This window comes from Folsomia candida, unplaced genomic scaffold (assembly GCF_002217175.1).
Source record: "Folsomia candida strain VU population unplaced genomic scaffold, ASM221717v1 Fcan01_Sc010, whole genome shotgun sequence".
Classification (NCBI taxonomy): domain Eukaryota; kingdom Metazoa; phylum Arthropoda; class Collembola; order Entomobryomorpha; family Isotomidae; genus Folsomia; species Folsomia candida.
The window spans coordinates 654,170-668,961 of NW_019091202.1; the positions used below are offsets into that span (position 1 = coordinate 654,170).

The following is a 14,792-nucleotide window of genomic DNA, read 5'->3' on the forward strand; positions in this document are numbered from 1 at the left end:
CACCTCATCAAATTCACAAGGCCCCAGGACCCACAATGATAACTCCTCAACGTTCAGAAATGTTACGCTTCCGTCAAATACTTTGTGGACTGAAATGTCTGATCCACCAAGTCAAGCAGTAGCTGCTTGGCTTGGTGGATCGGGGGTGGAACTGTCACCACGCAGTCACACGTTCGATTCCTCACTCGCTGGGCAGTTATTTGCTAATCCTACTCGGCTCGGTGTTAGTACGGGGTGGGTGCTCCTCTCATGGTTGGGTGAGCCCGGCCAGACGGTCTGGCAATGCTGTAAAAGGGAGCCCTCACAGAGTCCGTTCTCTGTGAGAAGATCCGACTCACCGCCATCAGAGTTATATGGTGAAGAGGAACCGTCTTGGTTTGCAAACCAGATTTATAAATCTGATATCCAATGACGTTAAAGGATAAATTTTCCAAATTTTCCAAATTTTTGCTGTAGGAAGGAAGGGACAAGTATTTAGCTATAAGCGTCAACTGCTAGCAGGTTCGGAAAAGTTTTTCTAGAAAAAGCCTACCCCGGGTGTTTTTCGGGAGTTTTAGACTTTTTGTGGGTTTTTGTACATTACGGGGCTGCTCGAAACAAAACTCCTAAAATTACACATTAAAGTAAAACTAATTCGATATTTTCAACATAGAATTTTCTGAATGTTAATTGACTTTGAATTTTAAGTCAGAAGTTCATGTTTAACAAGTAAAATAGAAATACAACTAGGAATTTGCAATCATAATTGGAAATTCAAGTCTCACAAAGTGCTCCAAATTTCATGCTGAATCTGAATTTTCATTGAGTTAAGTTGTAGTTTAAAGAATCTTGTTTCAATCTGGCACAAAATCTTACCAAAACCCAAGAATAACCCCAGAGGCTAAGCGAGCCAGGCCCGGCCCTGGGCATAAAAACTTTCGATCAGAGCTCCACGCCGCCGATTTTCGCTAGTGTGCCAAAGACGCCGACCCGATTTTTGGTGCGGCCACCACCGGGAAAAATCGTTGGCGCGGTCCCGGCGCAAATTTCTCGGCACGCTACCGGGGAAAATTTATTTCATATAAGCGAAGCGAATTGGGTTTGTACCCTCGATTTCGATGGTTTGTTTGAATTTTACTCTCGAGTTGAAGTAAAATGTATCATTACATATTTTTTAAAGCAACATCATCTTGATCAGATCAAATGGTAATAGATAATTTTACTGCACAGAACAACGGTTTCGTTTGGTTTCAAAATTATCCTCTCATGACATGGAATAATGCGTTCGTGCTTAAACTCTGCCGAGACAAATTATGCAGACAAATGTCAAAAATGCTAAAATTTGAAATTTGACGGTTTATGTATTTATTTGTGGTTGAAAGAAGAAAATTTTTTGCTGTGGCCAAAACAATTTTGGTGTATACTTTTGCTGAGCATACCGTCGCGAAGAAAAAATGTAGAGGTTGTATTCCTCGCAAATTTTAATCGGAACGATTTAATATTAACACACGAAAATCAGCAAATCCGTTAATTTTTGTTAACAACCGAAGTTCACCGTGCAGAGGAATTTTTAAATCATTCAAACCTCCAGACAAACCTTCCGCTTTCCTAAATTCTTTTCGAAGCTTGATGAGATTAAAAAACAGTTTCGTACACACATCAAATTGCATACCTGATAGTCAAAGGAATTTATATGCTGCACTTTGTTTGGAAATTGTAAATTAGGCTAATCTTGGGATATTTCTAAACCCAGAAACATGTAAAAACAAAAAACCCTTTTGAAAGTGCACATTTGAAAAATTTAGCCTGGAAATTTCAATTTAGCTCGAAAAATACAACTTCGTAATTTTTGAAGTTGCGCCAACATTCGAAAATCCGAATAAACCATTCTGATTTGGATCCATTGGTGGAGAAATGTTTTTAAAATTTTGTCACACAGCAAAATTCTCCCATTGTCACCAGTTAAAAAATATGGGGCTGCATATTGTGGTAATTGAACAAATTAAAAATGATCCGTACAATATTTGAGTAACGGCTTGATATTTCATATCGCAAAGTTAAATAAATATATTTGTTAAAATTATTATTGACTGACAATGCAAGTCTTTTACATGTACAACTCCGATTTGGATGAGACTGGCACCAAAAAATCAAGCAAAAAATTAGGAAGAACATTTGGTTTGCACTTTTTATAATGCTCAGGTTGTGACGAGAGATGACGTGACGAAGTGACGAAAACGGGCCCGTGCGAGCCCCATCTCACCGCTTCTCTCGTCCATTGCTCTCTGACCTCCTCATTGCTCCTCTCCTCCTTCTCGCTCGCTCGTTTTCACAACTTCATGCGTTCTACATTTTATGACATTATTTTTTCACTGATTTTATAGACTTGTTGTTGCAAATTATTTTAAAAGTAGTGAAATTAACAATGGATAGTATTAATTTTCTATCACTAAGTCGCTAATGAATTGGTGCGTCTAATAAGAAATACATATTCATATGAAGAAAAAATAGCAAATTTGGAAGAAGAGGAAATTGCAGAATTATTGTTGGAAAAATTATACGATATCACTCACGAGTTTGTATTTATCGACGAAAATGAGAATGGTAAAATCTCCTAAGAGCGAGTAACCTTAGCAGTTTTAAATATTATTAAATATATACAGGAGAAGATGTCAATAACAACGAATCAAATGAACCGTACATAGACCAACATGGAGCCGAACTAAAACCGTCCGAAATCTCGCTGCAGTACAAGAAAAGGGCCGTGGAGGTTAACGAGAATCGCAAAAAGTGGAAATTTTCAACCTTTAAACAACAGTTCTCGAAAGTTCGTCAACCACACTACTTAACGAGGTGGAAAAAGCGCAATTTAGGCTATGCAGAGAGCAATTCCTCCCCGTGCATGATATGGATTTAAAGAAATGGGCTATTGTAAAGGCGTCTGAATTTCCCGGCTTCGTTTTTAAAGCATCGCATTCTTGGTTAACCGTCTTTAAACGTCGTAATAAGATAGTCTCTCGAAAAATTCAAAAACTTGTTAGCTTCCGCGAGGTAAAAGATATCGAGCAAATCCAGAATGACGCAGAATACTTTCGGAATCAAATAGTTCCCATGCTGCAGAACTTCAGCCCCGACAAAATATTCAACACAGACCAAACAGGTTTCAGATATGAGATGACTTCAACAAGAACTTTGTCAAAAAAGGGGGAAAGGTATATGTACGTTCGGCTCCTGCATGTCACCCAAAAATAAGTACACGCATAGTTATACCGTTCAGTATGTCATATCGTATGCCGGCGAAATATTGGACCCATTGTTTATTTGCCTGCAAGAGGTTGATGGGAAATTCGGCCCCCGAATACTGGATACGATGCTTTTGGCCCCTAATCTGTACGTGACTTGTACAAAATCTGGGAAGCTAAATCGGAGCAAAGTCGAAGAATTCTTGGACGAAGTTCTAAAATAATACCAAATTTGTATGCTAAAGTAAAATGTAGAACGCATGAAGTTGTGAAAACGAGCGAGCGAGAAGGAGGAGAGGAGCAATGAGGAGGTCAGAGAGCAATGGACGAGAGAAGCGGTGAGATGGGGCTCGCACGGGCCCGTTTTCGTCACTTCGTCACGTCATCTCTCGTCACAACCTGAGCATTATAAAAAGTGCAAACCAAATGTTCTTCCTAATTTTTTGCTTGATTTTTTGGTGCCAGTCTCATCCAAATCGGAGTTGTACATGTAAAAGACTTGCATTGTGAGAATTAACGGTAAAAGTATCGGCTGCGGCCGATATTTCACCGACGTGGAGCTCGGATTCCGATTCATGTACCGGTACTGTGCATGTACTTTAACAAGCATCAAGAACAGCGTACGCTATGGCACGGATGTGGCGCATACCTCCAAACCATGGAAAGTCAACGATTGGATGTTGTAATTTTAGCTGCTCACTTAAAAATGTAATGGCACATGCTATGATTTTGAACGGATCGAGATAATCGAGATCGGTTTGCGACATCATACATATGACCCAAGGTGGAGGATCCAATCAATTTTTGGGATTAATCGGACCACTCCCCTTGCATCTGGGGGTGTGGTCGTGGAATAATTAAATTTTAATCAAATTTAATTCACACATGAAACCCTCCCCCTTGGGTCATATGTATGATGCCGCAAACCGATCTCGATTATCTCGATCCGTTCAAAATCTTAGCATGTGCCAATACATTTTTTAGTGAGCAGCTAAAAATAGAACACCCAATCGCTGACTTTCCATGGTTTGGATGGATGCGCCACATCCGAGCCATAGCGTACGCTGATCAAGAATAATAAATAAACAAGACAATTGTTAAATAAGTAAGAATGCCAAAATTGTGAAATGGGCTGTTTCCCGAAAACTTCGTTGTTCGTGGAACTTGTAACCTAACAGGAATTCGCAAAATCTAAATGTGGCCAAGCTATTAAATGAAATTATATTTTTTATGCAAATTTGTAAGTAAGCCCGAATGGCCCGGCCCCTTCGGGGCCCGGCCCTGGGGAAAGTACCCATCCCGCAGCTACTCACTTAGGCTCTGAATAACCCACAAAAATTAAATTAAGAAGGGTTTTTTTCCGGCCATTTGATTCCCCAAAAACCCACAAAAAATTTCAAAGACCCCAACCCACAAAAACCAGGGGTAGCGAACCCTGAGTGCATACCTGGTCAAAAATTGATTCTTCATTCAAAATTCAGTCATCCCCATTTCTGACAAAAAAATTTCTTTCAAATTCCGTCATTTTATTTCAAACGCATTTCATTTCACTTCATGCTAATGAATTTCCTTTCATTTGCATCAAAAGGACTGAAGGATTCGTCTCATTTCAGATTAATGGTTGTGAATGTAGGATTTTTCACTCCTTTCATTTTCACCCTATGCTTAATAAACTGAAGTAAAAAATGAAGTTTGATGAGCTGAATGTGAATGAAAATCTTCAATCAGAACTCGGAATTTTTGAATGAAAAGTAATTTTTTAACCAGGTATGATTCCTATTAATGAACATGCTTTTCTCACCGTTCGGATCAGCCCCTCTTGAGAATAGAACGGCGCCTACCAGAGTTTCCAAGGCGGGCATTAACCTTGAAATTTTTCTAGCATCCCCCGCTGAAAGACCAGTCCATGACGCGTCAATATTTGTCACGCATGGTCCCAGAGGTGGCCATTGGTCGGGCGGGAGTACGGCCGTAACGTGCGAACAAAGAGCTGCATCCCCGGGTGAAAAATTTAAAGGATTTCATGCATAGGATTGGCTGGATTTTATGCAGAAACAATTTGTGCAAAAAATATGCAGAATTATGCTAAAACTTTCTGCAAAATATACCAGTCAGTTGTATGTAGAATCGTTCACACTTTTTCTGCACAAACCATTGCTCCGGCTACGTGTTTAGAATCAAGGCTAATTCGAAACACGATTTTCACACGGGTTAAGGGAACGCCCATATTTATATGTATTACGTCATCAAAAATGCAGGTCGGCATATGTACCTGTTTCATTCATTTGATTGATTATGGTACTGCACAAACAATGGAATTCCTGTCATTTGAATTAAAATGACTTAAAGATTCCATCATTCACATTAATGACTATGAATGAGGGATTGTCCACTCCTGTCATTTTTCACCCTATGCTTATCCATGTAATTCATCGGGCGAAGTAAGAAATGAAGTCTGATGAAGTGCGATATTGCTTTGAAAGAAAATGACTTAATGTGAATGAAAATCTTCCATCAGAAATAGTTTTGACTGAGTTTTGAATAAAAACAAAAATTTGCAAAATTGAAAACAAATTAAAAAACCGGCCAGTTTTGACGACGTAATATATGACTGTTCCCTGAACAGATATTGACTCATCGAATTACCGTTATCCAGCTCAAACGTTAGCCAAGAATCAAAGTAGAAAAATCTGCCATATTCGTCTCGCCGATGAATATATTTTCTTGCCTCGCTCGCCCACTCGGGGCAAACGAAGGACAAATTGACCATTTCGTGCTTAAACCACCCAGTCCAATGAGGCGTGCAGGCTTGGTGAATTATTTCAAACAGTCGGGAAACAACCTAGACGTGAAATTAACAATGGAACCTTTTTGCAAGTTATGCCGGGAGTTATTTTAAAAAATAGAGCAAAAAATTAGGAGCCACGTGACACTTATCTTATTGTTGAATGGCCCATTTAAGGAAAACTATTACGTAGTGGTCAAAGTTCACACGGCCGGCTTGGTTTTTGCTGCCAGTATTTTCTTTTAAAGGGCCATTCAACGAGAAGATTATGGTATAACTTGCAAAAAGGTTCTATTGTAAGTAACTACGTCATTAAATATCTAAATTGTTAAAGGTATTTAGTAAAATATATGCCAATTTACCACGTAATTTTTCAGCGGATGTTGTTCCCTCCAGGTCTCAAGCTTTGTTTCTTGGGACATTTTTGCATCGAGTATGCACAATATATGCATCTGTCTAAACAACAATTACTGAAATAATGGGCAGTAAATATTTAATTATTTGTATTTACATATATCTTACACGGAAAATCGTAATTTCTCACAAAAAGTTTATACAATGTCACAGATTTAAAAAAATTAGTCAGAAAAATTACGAAATCTTTTCCTCTCAAGTATTTAGTAGAAAGGTTTAGCCGTTAAGGGATCGAAAATAGAAAATATGACCCTTCGCTAAAAATATTAGGATACACAAAAATACATCGAATTAAGGTATGCACATCACTTTTCTCATCCATACATTGCTTTTAGGGAAAAGTTAAGAATTCTCAGGCAAATACATATTTACGAGTTAGCCTTTGGCGTACTCTCCTGTGCTAAAGCTTCGGATAAACAGGTACATATATTCGTAGTGAAATATGTTCCCACGAGTAAAACCATCCAGAGGTCGACGCCGACCAATTTTCGGCGGCGGCGGCGCCAGTTTTTGGTGATTTTTCGGCGGCGCGGCGCGGCGTCGCAATGTAAAGGAATGGGAAATCAAATTTTTCGGCCGCGGCGGCGCGTAAAATGCATCGGCGTATGGCGGCGCGGCAGCGTGAGATCGGCGGCGTCGACCTCTGAAACCATCCACCCACCTTTTTGATGACGTAATACATGGATGTTCCATTGTATCCCTGAATAACTCTAAAAATGCATTACGTGGTAGTATATTTCCAAATATATTCATGTGCAAGTTTACTACGTACATAAAGAGAGTAAATATGTATACATACATGTGTACCTACTTTACATTTGTAACAATTGGACCCTGATCGTTTTAGTGAAAGGGTTATAACTTTTGCTTCCTATCCCTTAACAGGCAAACGTTTTCTACTAGAAGAAGAACATGTGTATTATGAAAAGGGAAAATTGAGCAAGTAGATTTTTCGTGTGAGAAATTAAGATAAATAATTCTATGATAGAATTTCTATCTATGTACTTGAGTTAATTGTTTCACTAATTGTTAATTAAAGATGTACATATATACGCTCATTGTATTTGACTTATAAATGGCTGAAGATAGAGAGATTGTGACCCTGGAGAGACAACATCCGTTGAAAAACTTCGTGGTAATTTTTTTGCGCATTTTCTTTATACTTTTAACTAAATATTTAATCCTGTAATAAACCGTGGTAGCGTTAGAAGTAGCTCACCCTGCAATATAAAATAGGATGTAGATATATAATTTTGCACCAATGGTGCCGAATAAGTGCACAAAACAAGTCTAAAACTCTATAATTTGGTTCCAATGGTGCATTATAATCGGAATATGTAGGTGTAGAATTTTGAGATTTTTTGCATCAATAGTGTAGAATAACGCGACAAAAAATAAGGTTCATAATGATTTAGACAACTTTGAACCAAAGGTGCGGAATAAGCCGACAAAGAAGATCATACTTTTTATATATTTTTGCACCAAGGGTGCAATATAAACGGAAAAATGATCAAAAGGCCGAATTAGTATGCACTACCTGCGGAGCATGAGCGACCAAACGGCCAAAATTTATTTTGCAAACTTTATGTCAAAATTGTAGGACTCTTTCTCCCGGAGATTCTGCACTATACGTAGTACATCGCGTCCACCAATTATTTCGCATCATTTTGTGTTAGCGATTGTTAGATACCAACGGTGCTATTAATTTATTAAAAAATGGACCATTTATTAAAAAATGGACCATAAAAATGGTACATTTTAATTAGCATCAATTGGTACAAAAAGGTCGTTAACAGACGGACAAGAGGAATTCAATAGCTCTCATGCTACGCAGGGTGAGCTAATAATACAGAGAGTTTCCCCCTCTCCTGGAACAATTTTTAAGAATTTTTTTTTGTCGCAAGGTGGGAAAATATAAGGCAAAACGGCTTTCGAAATACTTTAGAGGAACGAATACTTTATTCACGGTGAATTTTTTCAACCCAAAATATTAGAAATGCCAATTTATTAGTTCATCTAAAGACTTCGAAAGCCGTTTTAGTATATCCTATCCCGATTTTGGACACCACATTTTCAAAAATTGTCCTTATGGAACTCTCCACACTTACAATTAACTAAGTATTAGTGATATTTTCGTCTAGATTGTTTCCAGACTATTTGAAATAATAATTGATCGCTCATGTGTTACTCATTGGACTAATTCGGACGAGCAGGAATTGATCAATTTGTCCTTCGTTTGCGCCGAGTGGGCGAACGAGGCGAGGAAATATATGCATCAGCGAGACAAAAACGGCAGATACTTTCTTCTGGATTCCTGGCTCTCGTATGAGCTAGATAATGGTAATTTCATGGGAATCAGACCCTGTTTTAGGCATAGGCGAGTTACGCAATTGCCAATGGCGCCAATTTCTGTGGCGCGCGAGTATGTATTTGCACATTAGGGGCGATCCATAAATTATGCCACGCGAAAATCGCGATTTTCTAGACCCCCTCCCTCCCTTTAACATGTGTCACGTAGGCACAATATCATTGGAGCCTTGGACCCACCTCCCCCCTCTCGCGTGACATAATTCATCCCTTAGGTAAAAACCACTTTTTTGGAGTTTTATAATTTATCGCGCAAAACAAAATATAAAAATTGGTAAATATTCAACATTTTAATTACAAATATTTAATTAAATTTACTTCAAAAGAGCTGATTTGTGCAAATGCAATTAGTTCAAAAGGTAAATTTCTGTACGATTATACCTAGTACTCCCTCAATTGCTGTTACAGGATTTCCCGGTTAAATTAAGCAGGCAAGACAATTTTTTAGAAAGTTGTACTATTTTTTATTGAAATCCCCATGCAATTGTCCCTCAGAAGCCATGTTTCAAAAACTTGAAACCAAATTGATAGGTCAGAAAACATGGCGTGCTGCAATTTTTCAACAATATTTTGGTAAACAAAAAAATCCGACATTTTTAAATTGCTGAATAAAAATCGGAATCGATTGCAAGGTGCTCGACCATACCATAAAATGGTGCACTGATACTAATAGTGTCGATGACCGAAATAGAAGTGGAAGGAGACGGTCTAAAAGGTCACCAAAATTCACCAAGTCACGAAAAAATGGATTCCTACGAATTTATGCCGAGCTCTAAGAAAATTTCCCTCACAAATCAATGGATAAAAGAAAAGTAAGTCCCGCGCCCTTAAGCTAAACCTAGGACTTATGTCTTCAAGATTTGAGGAGAACTACTTCCTAGCTACACGCAAAGTAAAAACAGACCCATCAGAACCCGGGCGGCGATCATGCGGTACGCACTTGACAATTGGAAACGGATATTTTAAACAGATCAGCCCACCTTTATGGGTGAGGCCAAATAAAATATCAAAAATACCGTTTCAACACACTACAAGTCTGGGCTATTCGTAAAAATTTCAAAAATGTTGATCGTACTTACCATCCTGGTTTTACGATTTTTTGATTGGACATAAGTTGGTTTGGGTCGAAAAAGTATTTCGTATCAAATTTTTTGTTTGCAAGTTCTCGAGCGAATTGTAGAACCACTGAACAACTACCTGTTCAAAAATAGCGCCGCGACATTCAAGCAAGGGTCAGGTCCTTCTCATGAGGTCAAAATAGTATATTAGTGGTACTAGTTCTAAATTCGTGCCTCTTTTCGGATCAAGAAAAAGATTCACTGTCGCCGAACCTAAACCTGCTGGAGTATGACATATTTTCCAAACTGGAGCCAGGTGTCTGTGCTAAACCCCACAAAAGTTTGAAATCCATAAAAAATTCAACGGTACAGAAATGAGGTCCATCCCCGCTGGAACGCGTGCGTACTCCGATCGAGTTGGGATACCAACGTCGCCTTATAAGATTGACATTTTGATAGGTGAATAGTGTTTCTTACACGAAATTTCATTGGCTTTTCAGATATGAACTTATTTTTTCGAAATTAGATAAACTGGGTTCGCTATAACAAGTTGTTCTTGTAACACTAATTAAGGGAGTACTGGGTATACATAATAAGAATGGGAAAAAATACCAAGTACCGAATAAGTCACCACGTTTGGGCCCATTATCTTCTTACCTAAGGCTCCAAATTGCCTTAAACAGGGCCTGATGATGAATAATGTGTTAATCATATGTATATCCCTTCGATGCAGCTGGTGCACCGAGCATTACGGCCCAACTACTTCCGCCTGCCCGCTGGCCAGCTGTGGGGCCATGCATATCAAATATTGACGCGACTTGGAGATGTCTTTCAAAAGTAAATGCTGCCAAGTTTTCAAAATTTGTGCCCGATTTGGAAATTCTTATGTCCTCCGTGTTATTCTCAAAAAGTGGGTTTGCAGAAGGTGAGTTCATCATGTCCGAGCAGGGCCATGTTGTTGAGTCAACAATGTCGACCAATTTTATAGCAATCGATAAATTAAGTAGTTGTACATAATGAATCATCTCCGAGTTTTATGTGCCTGTAACATAAAAACATATTTTTTTTTACTTATGTAGCTATCCCAGCTTAGTTTTTATTCGGGGTTTTAAGTAACCCGGAGAAAAAGTATACTCAAAATAAAAATGAGCAAAATTTACTCAAGTTTAGGAAAAATAGAGGATGACACAACCAAAAGGTAAAATTTGTCAAACCTTCTGCAAAATTTGCCCAATTCTGGGTAAATTCTACCTTTTGACTGTGTCGTCCACTTTTTTATCCAACCTCGAGTACATTCTACTCATTTTTATTTTGAGTGTATGAATGATTCTGCATAAAATTTCTGACAGGTACATATATTCTGCAGGAACGTTTAGCACGATTATGCATAATTCTGCATATTTTATGCACAAAGTGTTTCTGCATAAATTTTTTCTGTATATGTAAAATCCAGCCAAATTTGTGCATAAAATGCTTTAAATTTTTCACCCGTTAAGACCCTATTAAAAATACTAATAACTGCCTGAATGCATGCCATTTTTTATTACAGGCCGTTCAATTCACACCGTATTTGACGGAAACTTAACATTTCCGAAAGTTAAGGAGCTAACTTTGTGGATACATGGGCCGTGTCCTTTTGTTGAGGTGCCCCAGCAAATTTATCCAGGCCCTGAGTCAAAGTATGAACTCACACCGGAACAAGAAGTTAGCGAGTCGGAAACAATGCTAAGGACGTTCCCAAGGATGACCGTACTATCACTAAGAAATCACATTTGCCCCGTTTTGGAAGCCGTTTTAAGAATGTTTGAAGGTACTAATTATCTACAAATGTCATTCATATACAGGGTTGTTAAAATGTCACGCTACAGTGGAAAATTATTCATTGGGAAAAATTTCTAGATTACAGAAATTTTGTCCCTGAAATTCAAACTTTTAACAATTTTGTCATCAGTTCCATCAGTTTTGATGAAAATTAGTAAAGTTCCTATTCAATTGCCTTATAACGAATGGAGTTTTAGGGGGTTTTACGTTTGCAAAATGTTCCATACCTATTTACTTTCATTCGTGTTACAGAGAATGATGGTGAATGAAAATGAATTTCCTGTAATTCTGAAATTACAGTAATTACAGTAGTTACATTAATTTTCTGAAATTTATTTGAATGAAAATGAGTGAAAGATTCTGTCATTTCAGATATGTGACTGTGAAGTTCACAGTGTGAACTAAAGGATTTCTTACTCTTTTCATTTTTCACCCTATGCTTAATGCATTGGGCAAAGTAATAAATGAAGTCGGATGAGGTGAAATAAAATGAGTGTGATTGAAAATCTTCAGCAAGAAATCGGGATGACTGAACTTTGAATGAAAAAAAAAAGTTTTTTTTCAACAGGTACATATGATTGTAACGTGACACTTAAACCACGCTGTATAATAAGTACTACCGAACGAAACGTACATATAAAACGAGCAAATTCAAATTAAAATATTTTCAATGTAGATGCACAATCATCGCTTGAATCTATCAACCTTGTCGTGCGATCAGAATGGGTAACACAAAAAATCGTGGCGCAATATCCGCTCCTGAGGCAGCTTCATTGGATACAAATTCCTGTCACAAAAATCTGGCTTGTGCTTTTCGTGGGCCTTAGCTACCCTAAATTTCGGGAAGACGTGTATTTCTTCCAGCTTTTACTAAACCATTGCTCTTTAACTCTGGAGGAATTGGAAATTACTGAATTAACTGGTATGTATTCAGATTTTAGCATACTTAAAAAGATTTCCATCAGGTTAAGTAGAAGGGGACTTCCATCAATTATGTCATGCACCCTCCCCGTGTATCATCCCTGGTTGAAATCTCTTTGCCGAATTCTGCAGAAATCGACAAAAACCCTATGCATATTGTATTATGCATAATTTGTTTTACATAATCCTGGAGAAAATGTGTGTCGCTATTATCCTGCAGAACCATATGTGCATAATTATGCATAATTCTGCATAGGTTTCTTCAGAAAGCTCTATACATAAAGCTATACATAAATTGGCCCAATATTCTGCAGAATATTGGGCCAATTTTCTGCAGGAAATCTGTTCAAATTTTTACTAGGGATGTGTCACACCTGCGTGATGTCATTGGCGCGTTGCATGATTTATGGACGGCCGTTACTAATCAGGACTGATTTTTAGCGCGAAAAGTTAGTAAAACTTCAGTGTCATCTTGAAATTGCTTTGAATAAAGCCAAACACGCCGATTCGGTACACTTTGTAGTGAAATTAAGGTAATTCCATTTTATGAGTAATTTGACACAACGCATATTTAGAATCTGCCTTTTCGTGCGAGAAATCCGTCCTGACTACTAGGCTTTAACTAATAACGTTAGACTCAAAAATTTAAACTTTTCCTCCACAGCGCACATGGACAGTCCCAAGGTGACCATTGCCTTTCCGAAGATGCCTCGCTTGAAAACAATCAAGCTGGTCCAGATGCCCTGGCCACCGCACATTTGCTACCGATATTTTACTCCCCAAGTGCAGGACGATGACCCCGCGATACAATTTCCATTACTAGAATCGTAAAATCACAAAATGAATTGAAAATGGAACACATTTTTGACAAGCTACAGTGGGATTGTTTAGCGAGTTATTAAAAAATATTGAGCCATAAATTGGGAATCACGTGGTATTTATCTTTCCGTTGGATGCCCGCTTTGCGGATAAGTCCGCCTTGTTTTTCGCCCCTAGGAGGAAAAATCAACAAAAAAATCAAAAACTGAACTTTGTCGCTAATATTTTTCTTCATATGGTCATTCACCGGACAGATAAGCGCCATATGATTCCTAATTTGTGGCTCGATTTTTTAATATAACTCGTCAGAAATTACGGTGTAGCTTGCGAATTTTTTTGTTATACATTATGAAATCTTAAATCATTTGCATTTTGCAGACTTCTCTTCGACGGAGTTCAATGCTATCAATCAAGTGAGAAATGTTACGATCTGGAGGCTACCTTTTTCATGATTGAAGCTCTATTCCCGTCAGATACCAAGCCTTGCAAGTCGTTAAAAATGTTGCCATTTTTTTCCGGCCTGCACGATGAGGTGTGGCAGGCCGACGAAGACGTAATGCGTCTATTACCTCCTGGCATGGGGCATCTGGAAGATGAGAAGAATCATTTGACTCAGGCATCACCCAGCACTAGGGCACGTTTTACGGGAAAAATATTATCCAGGTTTCCCAATTTGGAGACAGAATGTGACGATCGCATCGCTTCCCTTTAGCACAAGTACTTACAGAATTAACCGTTGTAACGTTAGAAGTAGCAGTTGCCAAGCAGTAATACTGTCTTTATTTCCATTCCGATTTTTATTTATGCACCGATTCTATACTAAACTGCAACTAGTACGATTCAATGTACGATTTTCATAGATTATGACCACATTCAACTGTTCGATAGAGGTTCACTCAATATTTCCACTTGACAATGGTTAATCCGAAAAGTAGGGAATCGATTATTCACATTTGAATCAGAGAGATATTAATTATACATATCATGGTTAGTTACATATTTTAATGAAAATAAACAGGTATGGGTTCATGCGTTTATGTATTTATGTACATATATGTCGAAATAAAATTAAACCGGATTTGCGTCACGATCTTGAACACCGAGATATAATTGTTTGCCGAATACATATTCTGCATGTAAATATTCCAATCCACTCATTTAAATAAATAGAGTTGTATGGAAAGTCGATAATTATCTAAATAGGGACCCTGACTGACTTGGCATTTAGGAATGTTTGAATAGAATCGAGTAATTATTAATGGGCACAAGGTAATTTTCCGTCTTTTTTATAAGAATCAGGTATGGAAATGGGCTTATTTATTTGTCTATACTTGCAAAATTTATGAGAATACCAGGTTCTGGAAAAACAGTGCATAAATATTAAGG

The 14,792-nt window shown here is 38.0% G+C and overlaps 1 protein-coding gene across 1 annotated transcript; it reads left to right on the top strand.

The window, feature by feature from the left end:
- Positions 1-7,348: 7,348 nt before the first annotated feature.
- Positions 7,349-14,502, top strand: LOC118436727. Its single transcript, XM_035855308.1, has 6 exons — positions 7,349-7,555; positions 10,579-10,770; positions 11,395-11,655; positions 12,343-12,588; positions 13,252-13,414; positions 13,785-14,502. Exons 2-6 carry the CDS (start codon positions 10,731-10,733, stop codon positions 14,116-14,118), a joined length of 1,044 nt encoding a protein of 347 aa, XP_035711201.1. The 5' UTR covers positions 7,349-7,555; positions 10,579-10,730; the 3' UTR covers positions 14,119-14,502.
- The last annotated feature ends 290 nt before the right edge of the window (positions 14,503-14,792 follow it).

Coding starts and splice junctions, on each gene's coding strand:
- LOC118436727 (XM_035855308.1), top strand. CDS start 10,731: ATGTCCTCCGTGTTATTCTCAAAAAGTGGGTTTGCAGAAG. Junction 12,589..13,251: donor GGAAATTACTGAATTAACTG/GTATGTATTCAG, acceptor TTTCCTCCACAG/CGCACATGGACAGTCCCAAG. Junction 13,415..13,784: donor CAATTTCCATTACTAGAATC/GTAAAATCACAA, acceptor TGCATTTTGCAG/ACTTCTCTTCGACGGAGTTC.